This window comes from Balaenoptera ricei, chromosome 10 (genome assembly GCF_028023285.1).
Source record: "Balaenoptera ricei isolate mBalRic1 chromosome 10, mBalRic1.hap2, whole genome shotgun sequence".
NCBI classification, from domain to species: domain Eukaryota; kingdom Metazoa; phylum Chordata; class Mammalia; order Artiodactyla; family Balaenopteridae; genus Balaenoptera; species Balaenoptera ricei.
This window is the reverse complement of record NC_082648.1, coordinates 87,691,587-87,702,828: the sequence shown is the minus strand read 5'-3', so window position 1 is coordinate 87,702,828 and position 11,242 is coordinate 87,691,587. Positions and strand designations below refer to the sequence as shown.

The window sequence follows — 11,242 nt, the reverse complement described above, 5'->3', positions numbered from 1 at the left end:
GAATTTTTTCAATGTAAAGTCATGTTATCAAAAGGTGATGTAGCCATTAATCACCACCTATTCTCTAGGTGTCTGTGTACATTTGCAACATGAACGTCGAGAAGAACCATATACGTGTGTGTGCATATATATATATATATATGTACATTCATCATAGAATCATCTTGGATAGGACTGGTCACAGCACTTATCTTTGTCATTTCTGCCACTTAGCATGTTTCTTACCACCTTCTTCTCCCCCGCTCTTTCCCTTTGACATTTTCATAATAACTTGGGCAGGGGCAGTAGCGTCAAAGAAGACTCGGAGGCGGCTGATTATTTTCATTTGTAAAAAAAGAAAAAGTTTTATTATGAAACTAGTTTGTATAAAACAGGGTTATACATGGGTTTTTTTTTTGTAAGTTTGTAATAAAACAGTAAGAAAAAAAAAAAAAGGCAGTGATAGAAATTTCCCAAAAGGCAACCCATCAAAACCAACTGGCTGCCACTTTGCGTTTGGACAGTAGCTGCATAAACTTTGTTCTTCTTGAACAGTATTTAATAACATCATTAATACATTAACAAAGTTTCTATAAAGTAAGACACATTGGTGCTGAAGTACATCTGGTGGCCTTTTGATCTCACCTATGAGGACAGTTCTTTACAAAACCACATAGGGAAAATGGCAGTTGTAAGGTGAACTACACATCTAAAATATGCAGAGGTAATAGCATTACATGTTAAAGTATCAAGATATACACATTTTAAACCATTTGTACAAAACTCTATAAATTTTTTCTCTCTCTCTTATGTACAAAAATATCTTAATATATCCCCAAACTGGTTAGGATAGATACAAATAGATTTTTCTTATAATAAAAAAAATTCACAAAAGATTGGAAGCATTCTATGATGAAAAAAGTAGAAAAGATGGTGTGAGGGAGTGGAGCTTGGGGAGGGAGCCCCCACCCCTCCCGGAGAGGATTGGGCTTTCAAAGAGGATACTTTCATTGCAGACAAATGTCCACGGCTTATCGGGATGGAGGATACAGAGACGAAAGACACCAACCCATTTCTAGAGGGCTAAGAACTGCGCTTTCAGAGGGGGCGGGGAGGTCAGCTCTGCCTGTTAGTGGTGGGTGGGAGTTTCTACAGGGCGTGTGCTGCTCCCTTCCGCCAGGAGCCCGCTGTTTTTGCACACAAGCTGCATTTTGTGCATTGACTCGGGCCCTAGTCACTCTTTCTATCTCCGTGAATGATTGGAGTGCAAAGATACTGGTCTGAGCGCATTCCTGTTTTGCGAGAGCCTTGCTTCTCAGGCATGCGGCGCTTAGTTGGCGTAGGGGTTGGTTGCCTGGATTTGTTTGTTTTCTTCTTCTTCTCTTCTTCTTCTTCTTTCTTCTTTTTTCTCCCTTTCAACATCGCTGACGAGAAAGCACTAAAGATGCAGGTCGCGCGGTGGCCCTGTAACATAAGAGTGACGGGAGAGGTTAGTGTGCACTTGGAGGCCAGTAGTGGGAGGAAAAGGAGGTCTGGAGACAGATCTGTCAGGTAGAGCGCCTCTTTTGACAGGTCTTAGTACTCGGTTCCCCGCCTCAGCTCTACCCTCCAGTTTTGGAGACCCGGACAAAGCCACTCTCAGAAGCCAAGGCGGAAACTAACATACCAGGATTTGAAATCGACGGACTTTAACAAATCCTTTAAATCAACCCCCCTCCCTCATCTCCGTGGAGACAGTCCCCCTCCTACAGAAGAAAAAGGACGAAGGCAAGAAAATCTCCCCCGTTCCCTCCATAATGCAACCTACCTGCTTCCGAAGTCCATTCGCACCAGGGCCTGACCAGGCCGAGCCCCTCAGAACCAGTTGGTGAAGTCGAGCAGTTCTTGCTCCTCGGGGCTGAGAGGGTCGTAGGAGCCCTCATCCGACGAGTAGGATGAGACCGGCGACCCGGCCATGGAGTTCATGTCGTTGGAGTAGTTGGGGGAGATGGTGGGCGACAGGACGCCCGCCTGGAAGGCGGCGCTCACCGCGTCGTGCTCGTCCAGCAGCTGCTGCAGCGCGCGGATGTACTCGACGGCGGAGCGCAGCGTCTCCACCTTGCTCATCTTCTTGTTGGCCGCGCCGTTGGGGACGTGCTCCCGAAGGGTGGCGAAGCCCAGGTTGACCAGCTTGACGCGGTTGCGCTCGCGCTCGTTGCGGCGCGCCACGGCGGCCGGCTGCTGCTGCGGCAGGCTGTAGCCGAAGCCGCTGAAGTTGAGCCGGCGTTTGCAGCGCATCAGTTCGGGCGAGGACGAGCGCTGTCGCTTGACTTGCTTGGGCGCTGACTTGTGACCGCCCCCTGAGGGCTGGCCGTCGGCCGCGGGGCTCAGCTGCGGCGCCTGCGGCTGCGGCGGCGGCGGCTGCTGCGCGCTCTGCGCCGCCGCGGCCGCCGCAGCCGCCGCCGCGGCCGTGGCAAAGAAGCAGGCTGCGGGCGGCAGGAAGGGCTGCGGGCCTGCGCCGCCGCTCTCCATCTTGGCAGAGCTCTCCATGCGCAGCGGCCGCCGAGGAGTCGCGGGATCGGAGCGGTCCGGGGACGCGAGGTGCGGGGCGCGCGCTGGGGGGACACAGACAGGACCGGGGTGGGGGGTGGGACACGAACAGAGAGGGAGAGAAGGGGAGAGATGAAGAGGGAGCCCGGGGGGAAGTTACAAAAATACAAAATCCCCGGGAGACTTCTTAGGGTGGGAGCAAGGAAGGTGCAACTGCTTCTCCTCCTCCCTCCACTCCTCCTCCCCCCTCCCCTCCTCCCTTCGCAGGTTGGCTTCGGGAGCCTCGCGTGGCGCTCGCGTGTGAGGCTGCCGCTAGCGCCTTCTTGTTTAAAAAAAAAAAAAAAAAACAGCAGAAGAAGCAAAAGTCGGTGGTGAGCGCGCTCTGCTGAGTCTTCTGTTCTTCTCCCCTTAGGGCTGCGCTCTCTTGCGCCGGGTCTCGGTCTCTCCAGCCGCGGCTCGGGCTGTTTGTATTATTTTGTTAACCCCCTTTCTTTCTGATTTCCTTCTTTCACTCGCCCTCCTTGGCCGGCTCCCCGTCGCTGCGCCTTCCACGTTCCCTGGCCAGAAGTGAGAGAGTGCTGGGCGGCTGGAGTGCGGCCGCCTTTTCAATGGGACACCCAGCCCCACGCGCAGCCCTGGCCCCGCCTCGCCCCCCACTCCCCGCTGCTGCAGCGAGCGGCTGCAGCCCCCCCGCCCCCTCCTCTTACCTCCTCCTCCCACCCCCTCCCTAAACTCCCCCTCCTCCCCTCCCCTCCCCCCGCCCGTCCCCCGAGCCCGTTCCTTGCAAACTCTCCATTCAGCCGGGTTTGTTGTTGCAGTGCGTGCGCCTGGCGCGTGCCGGACTCCCGGCTGAATAAACAGGCGGCGCGCTCAGGGCGGGCGGCAGCCGGGGGTGGTTCTAGAAGGGGGGGGGGAGGGGGAGGGCAGCGTCGCCGACGGGCCAATAGCTCTGGAAATTGGGGGTGTATGGGTGGCAAGGTTTGGGGTGAAGCGTCCCGGGATTCTCCTGAGAACTTGGAGAAAATCACAGGGAAGGGTTTGGGCAGAAAATGTGACACGGGGCGGTGTGGAAGTTGGGGGCAGTGAGGCTCCGTTTTTTTCCTGTTTTCTTCTCCTACCCCACTGTCGCTCTCTTGGGGGGTTTTCGATGCTCTTGGGAGCGGAAGGAAATTTGCTACTGAAGTTCAGAAAGATGGGGAGGACTTCGTGGGACTGTTAAAGTACTCTTAAGACTTAGGTTCTGGTCCCAATGCATCCTCTCACTAGCTCCGTGACCCTTAAGTAAGTGACATCCACTCTGAGCCTCAGTTTCCTCGTCTGTAACAACAGAAGGTTGGATTAGGTGGTCTCTAACGTCCCATCCAGTTGTGAAAGCTAGGATATGCCCCCTACAACTGAGCAAGTGTGGAGGAGGCCAAGAAGAAGGGAGGTGATCTCTTTGAGGGGTGGTGGTAACCAGAGCTGTAGGGAGACAGGTGTGTATGGCCGGGATACTCTTCCAGGATGACCTAGCTGCCTGTAGCATTGCCGCCGCCCCCTTCCCCCAAAAAAGATTATTTCCAGACCGGCTAGGGGGATGCATAAAGAGGGGAGCGCTTTGGGGTATTCCCAGGGTGGATCTGAGAAAGGAGACGGGGGGAGGTGATGGAGCTTGGGGGTGGGGGCGGAGCAGCTTCGCTGGTTGTTCAGCGCCGCTGCAGGCCTCTCGGCGGCCTTGGCTCAGCCTCCATCCCGCCCCAGGCGTGTGCCCGGCGGGCCGGTGGCAGGCGACTGGGAGCCGAGCCCGGCCGGGCCGCGTGCTGGCGCCGCGAGGGAGGAGGAGGCGCTTGCAGCCGTCGCTCGGCCGCTTGGACGGCGCCCACCCAGGCGCCCTTCCTGGGCCCTCGGCCCTGGCCCTGTCTGGCCAGAGCCTGGTCCAGCTTCGGGGCTCCTTGGGACGCGGCGCTGCGGAGAAAGCGGACGGAGCAAACGGGTTCCATCTCTGTACCGCTCTGGTGGAGGGAGAAGAAGGAGACTGGGTCGCGTCTCAGGTGGGGTCTACACAGCAGGAAAGAAGCAGAGTGTCACCATCCGGTTGATTTGTCCACTAGAAATAGGCAGTTTGGGTTAGAGACCTGGGTACAGGGATGCTCGTGTTGACTTATCCCAAGAATTGCTTCTCATTGAACTTCCCTTTGTGGAGATGGGTCTCTCTCTAAAAGATCGTGTGGGTGACCGGGGAACCTCCTCTGGTATAGGCGAGTGGCTATGAGTGCTATCGGAACAATAGTGGTGGTGAGGGCAGTGGGGTCGGGGTCCCGAGGTGAATCACATCTCAGCCTCAGTTTCTTCTTTTAAGACAGATGCGTTTAGGAAGCATAGGACTGAATGAGGCCAACAGAGATCAGTTCTGTAAACTTCCCACCCACACGGCCCCCTCCCCTACAGTAGCCTATGGCCTGCTGACCCCAGAGGGCCGGGGTGAACTCCGTGGGATTCACACCTCTGGCCTCTCCCCCCGCCACTCCCCCACCCCAGGAAAGGAGCTGAGAGGGCTCCAGATTACATCTGTCTCCTCTTCCAGGAAGTACAGGAGCCCATGAAGCCTAAAGCAGAGCCGCGTTACCCGCTTTCCAACCGGAGGAAGCCTCAGACCACCTGGCAGGATAGCGGGCGCTCAGGCAAGTTCCGCCACCCGTTTGCCCCAGCTGTGCGCCCCGGGTGCGGGCCGCTAGGAGGCAGTCACCCTCCTGAGCAGAATAGGGGCTGGGGGGGGGCGGGGCGTGCGTGGCGTACGGGGCGGGGCGTCAATATCAACGCATCTAAAGGGCACTTTCCTTCACGTTAGGCTGTATCCCTTCCAGTTCAGACTCTATCCTTCCACACTTTACAAAGGCCCATAATCCTGGCTCTACCACCATTTCGCGTTGTAACTAACCTTAAACAACCTCTAAGGTCCTCGGTTTCCCCATCTGTGCCAGAGCGGGCGTCCGCCAGCTCATTTCGAACCGTATCTGCGAGCGGGGGAAATCTGCTGATGGCCAGAACGTGTTCTCAGTTTCCTTCTAGGGTGCGGGCTCAACGGGTGCACAGAGATGCTCATTATCAGGGACTTTAAGGCCAGAGCCTACTCCCAACCACACACACACACACACACACACACACACACACACACACGCCATGTAATGGGCGTTCAAAGAAAAGGGCCAACTAGTGAAGCCGCGCATTGTAGCGGCCCTACACTTTGGCCTCCGCCCAGGAGAAAAGACAGCGGGCGCTGGGATCCTTCCGGCCAAAGCCACGGAACATTTGTCCCTATTCTTCCCGCCCCAGCCCCGAGCCAAAATCCCGTCCTCACCCTCCCCACTCCCACATCCTCAGCCTATTTCCTTACATGCTTTGCAGAACCTCCAGGAACCCAGGCTTTCTCTTCCTCCTACTCAACACAAAGAATGCTCCCAGCCCGACGCTGTCCTCTCCACCTTCTCTAACCCTGAGGTAGAGCAGACTAGAATCTTTTCTTAGGGGCTTAGCCTCGGCCCTTGGGGACTGTGAACTAACTATCAAGGGTAGTTTAACATGTTCTTCCACTGAAATTGGCGTTCTGGTTGTTTCACCAGTTTGGAGCAAAGGACTGAGGCTCAAGGGCCAATTAGAATCCTGCCTCTGATTCTGTGACCTACAGTTGACCTCCCCAACACACACACTCACACACTTAAGAGAGCTGCCACATACTCTCCCAGGCCCAGGGAACTCCAGACCTTATACTGGGGGATGGATAAAGCAGAGGCACTTAATTTGGTATCCAGGCTCTGTTACTTAACAGCTGGGAGTTTGAGCAAATAGTCGACACTCTGAGTTTCGGTCTCCTCATCCTTACATGCCCATGGTTATAGCACCTACCTCCAGGAGTTGTGAGATTTCAAAGAGATGTACGTGGAGCTCTCAGAACTAGGTCAAATGGAAAGGGATTAACAGGAATGGCCTTTTCCAAAACAAGGAGGAAGGCCCTGCTCACACAACACGCCCAGGAAGGGTTTTGTGGGAAGAGAACGCCTGGCTGTCAGCTGCCTGGAACCGCACCGTGCTAATTGCTCCAGCCACTGGAGATCAAATGCCGCCTGTCTCACTGTCCCAGAACCTGGGAATGGGTAATTCCTGTCCTTTTTGAGGAATGGTGGTGATGCTTGCTGGCAAATCGGGGTGATTGATAGAGATAGAAACCAAGTGTTTGTTTGTTCGTTTTAAACACAAACAGTAACAAGTCAGATGGAATACAGACAAGCTTCATGGCTGGCAGAGGCAAAGGGCTTCAGCAGAGCCAGTGGCCCTGCCCTCCAGCTATCTGTGGCTCCTTTGACACCCAGTGGGCCTGACTCTGAGTAAATTTCCAGGCTTTTCTTGACCAGGACACTCAAGGTCCCATTTATCTAGAAGTGGAGGGAGAAGAAAACAACTCACAAAAGGAGGGTTCCAGGCTTTCATTCATAAATGGAGTACCGGCACTCCCTTTGCTTATCTGTCAAGGTCTGCAGGAGAATTAAATCTGTTGTTTTTTGTGAATTCACTTTGCAAATTCTTCCACGCATATCAGGGGTTACCATTCTTGTGATGGGGAGGCAGGACACTCACCCCCTTTGGTGTGTATTGCCCATAATATAGATATCCCAGAAAAATGGGGAGGTTCCTCTTTCTCCTCCAGTACAATAAAGGCCTCAGTTTCTGCACCTTCAGACCCCTCTTCTATGTTAGGGAATCCTGAAGCTGGACCATACCTTAGATTAAAACTGCATTCAACACCAGGATCTGCATGGGGAGATGACTTTCCTAGTGATGCATAGCAATCAGCTTCCCGGGAGACCCTGAGGTGCTGAGGCCCCAAATCTCCCACCACTTTCTTTCCACCTGCAGCTGAAGGCCAGGCCACCTTTGCTCACAGGCTACCCTCAGGCTCCGTAATTGTGCACCTTCTCTCTGCGGAAAGGAGATAGGCCTCATCTCTTTCTAAAAGTGCCTTTGGTGCTTTTTCTCTGGAGGGAGGGGAGTTCATATTGAAAGTGAAACTAGGTTACCCATTGAATGAATCATTTAATACAATTATATTTATAGTGGATCCTGAATAAAAGGCAAAGGGAGTACAAAGATGAACACAGGCCTTAGAGCCTTGATTTGAACGGGAGATTTTTGGTGCAAACTTCAATGTTGGTGAATGTTAAGCCCCATAAACCCGGGGTTCTTTGAGAAAAGTGCGCGTGCAAGGAATTCAGAGCAGACACCCACCTCCAGTAGCTGTAACACAGGGCCTCTGTCCTGGGATGTATGCGGCTCAAAGCCTGTGCTTGACACTGTCTTACCCAGGGGAAATGAGAAGTTCATTACTGTGAAGTCTGCTGTCTCCAATACACCCTTCCCAAGGTAACTTTGGAAGTGGCGCTGCCCAGCCTGGGTTGAGTCTGACCAGCCTGGGATAGGCTGTTGCGGTCGGGGGCAGAAGTACACAAACCAGAGATCTGGCTGAGCTTCTTGGTCACAGCAGCCAGGCCTGCACCTGCATTAAGGAATCCAGGCTCCAAACCAATCTATTTGCTTTTTCCATACGTCTTACAAGGAAAAAAACAAAGACAAAACTGGAAAAACAAAACAAAAAAAGCACAAACTATTATTTTCTCATGGCTTTTTGGTGAAGGAGGGGAGGTCCGGGAGGGGGAGGGGGTAATTTGCAGCGAACCTCACAAATCCTTTTGAAGTTCTTCAAATAAGGAGAAATAACGCTGCTAAGTCTTTATTTTTTCTAAAGCCCCATTTACATTATGATTAAATACCTTCCTCGGATAAGCATAAAGAAAGTCGTTAATCTATATAGCTCTCCAAAGAATCAATACATTCGAAACTTTTGTAGGATTTGTTACACCCTATTTTCTTACAGTAGACCAGCTCCTCTCTTGTCTAGGCACATGGCTCTCCTTCCCTCCCCCCTGCTTCCCCACCTCCTCCAAGAAAGGAAATAAAGTAAAGGTCTTTCACGGTAAACAAAACCAGCTGATTCTTCACAGAGAACCCATGAATAGCTGGAGAAGAAAAAAAAAAAACTTACAATAAATGGTGCATTTTTTCTCTGCTGGGTATAGTATTCAAGGATCAGGGCAGTATTCAAACAGAGGTCCATTTTTTGCTCAGCAAGAGAGTTTAGAAAAGGAGCGTGGGGTCCATTCAGCGCTTTCCCCCCTTCACAATCGCCGGGTTCTATGAAACCTATCTTCCATGCCTTGTCGGAGTGTTTCTGGGGACCAATTAGTGCTTTGTTGCACGGCTTCTTTGCTGAATCTTTGAGCAGCAAGAAAAAGCGCTCTCGACTCTCCCCTTATTTTGACCATTTCAGTCATTACTCAGTGTAATAATTAATATGACAACTGGACGCTCCAGTTTGTATAGAAACACCTCAGCTACAGGAGCGAGCGTGCAGTGGGTGGTAACGAGCCCTCACATCAGCCGGGGAAGCCACACACACAAAAAAGGAATGAATGGCCAGAGAGAAAGAGAAGGAATAAAGATAAAATAGTTGGCAGAACGCAGAGGAACATAAAACAGATGAGAACGGAGAGACGGAGGGGGAAGGGGGGACAATTAGAAAGGGAGGGGGAAAAAAAACACCCGATGGAGGTTAACTTATTTTGAAACTGTTTTCTGAATAGGACCCTGGACGTGAGTGGGCCGGCTGTCAGCCCAGCGCGTTTCCCGCCCCCCTCCCTCGACTTTCTGAACTCTCTTGGAACTCAGTGGGGAGGAGGGTTGGAAGGAGGACTCCTGCAGCCTTTAGGCTCTCCCCGAGGTCGTTCTAGAGTGCACCCAACACCCCACCCAGCTCCTAGTTTGCCTTCTAGTTTTGCAAAAATCCTGTTCCCCGTCGCTCCAGCTTCGGGAGGCAATAGAGAAGATCGGGCGCGAGTGTAGACGAGAGTTGAGTGCTGCGTCAGCTCCCCGCGGGTGAGTTTTGGGGAGAGGGCACGTCTGATACACCCCAACAACTCTGCAAAGCTGTCTCGTGGAACAGCGCCCCGCGGGGCCCTGGCGGGGAGGGTCTTTCCCGGTAGCGCACAGCCAGACTGCGCGCTGCGCCCCGGGTCCCCGCAAGTGCGCCCCGGGGTGGCGATGCGCCCCGGGCTGGCGACCCGCTCCGTGACGGCATGATAAATAATTAGAGGGTTTAAGCGCGTTAGCCACAGCTCATGCTAATGAGCCAGATAAAGGCTCAGTCTAACCCGAAGTGACAGTTTGCGTATAGCAGGGAAGAAAAAAAAAAAATCCGTTTATTTTTTCCCTATCTTGATTGCTTCTTCTCAAATGCAGGCGTCCCCAACCCCCTATTCATTCCCCTGATTCCCTCTTCTCACAGCCCCCCACCTCCTGCCACACACACAACACGCACACTCCACCCCCTTTTGACCCTTCCTCTGTCACCCAGGCCCTGCCCGGCCGCCTGGTGACATCGCAAAATCCCCATGTGTCTCTATCTGACCAGCCGGGAAAGTTCACTCCCAGCGCGCCCTGGCCAGTCTCAGCCCCCAAGCGGAGATGGTTCGCTTTCTTTATAAAATATGGAGCGCACCAAGGCTCGCATGCTGAGGGAAGGACTTTGGGGCTGAGGGTCAGAGGCCTCTGAGAGCTCCAGGGGCCCAGCAGGCCCTTGGGCGCCCTCTGCGCTCACCAGGGCGGGCGAGGGGCGCTGCCTGCTGGGGAGAGGAACGCAGGCGCCGCCGGGGCCCTGGAGCTGGAGCTCCTGAAACGCTCCTGCCTCCTCCTGAAAACAGGGGCAGTTTGCCGAAGTGACTGAGGTCAGTCGTGTGTCCCCATTGTGTGGCCACGTGTCCTGTGTCCATCATCACCTCCCCAAAGTCCGAGCTCAGCCCGACTCCTTGCGGCGCGGCCGGGGAATGCTCTGGCCTATAAATCAGCCAGCGGCTGCGAGCTGTCTGCACCTCGGTGCAGACCTGGACGCTGGCCCCCGCCGGCCAAGGGGAAAGTTTGCTCGCACCAGGTTAGCAAGAAAGAGGCCGCTGCCAGGGCCCAGGGGCTACTTGAGCAACTGTGAGCCCCCAAGGTGGGACAGTTAAACTCTTTCCTCCCCGCCCCCCCTTCCCTAGACCTAGCATTTGCAGAGTCTTTTGGGGTAGGAGGTGGAGGGAGGGGACGAGGGTAATTTCTGATACATGGTTATTCGTTGTCACGGAAACTTAAATAAACAGCAACAAAAACAAAATTAAATGAGCTAATATTTGTAAAATGCTGAGAACAGTGCTGGGCACCGAGTGAACACTGTATATGCATTTCTTAAGTAAATATAAGCATACTGAAATGCATCACAGGAGGTATGCGCTATTCATCTCAGATGTTAGAAAATATTGCTTTGATCCAAAAATGATCAAGGTTGACATGCTCACTGATTCGTCAAATAACTATTGAATATAATCAGAGATAAATAAGACAATCTGCCTTCAGTAAGCTTCTAGTTTAGTAGACAGAAAAGGAGGAGTATAAGACAAGAAGGTCCATTAAAACACAGTTTAAAAACAATGGAGAGCCCTCTGCCCTCTTCCCTCATGCTCTGTTAGTGTGTACTCCCACCCTCCCTCATCCTCCAGGTTACCCCCAAATAAATACACGATCTAGGTAAAAAGTGGACTTGTTGATGCAAACACATCCAACCCCTCTTCCCCAACCAGATGGTCACCGCCAGCTTCTCGTGCATGACAATAAT

The 11,242-nt window shown here is 53.0% G+C and overlaps 1 protein-coding gene across 1 annotated transcript; it reads right to left on the bottom strand.

The window, feature by feature from the left end:
• Positions 1–1,833: 1,833 nt before the first annotated feature.
• On the bottom strand, positions 1,834–2,508 carry ASCL1 (achaete-scute family bHLH transcription factor 1). The gene has a single exon (XM_059934799.1). The coding sequence runs from the start codon at positions 2,506–2,508 to the stop codon at positions 1,834–1,836; it is 675 nt and encodes a 224-aa protein (XP_059790782.1).
• Between the last annotated feature and the right edge of the window lie 8,734 nt (positions 2,509–11,242).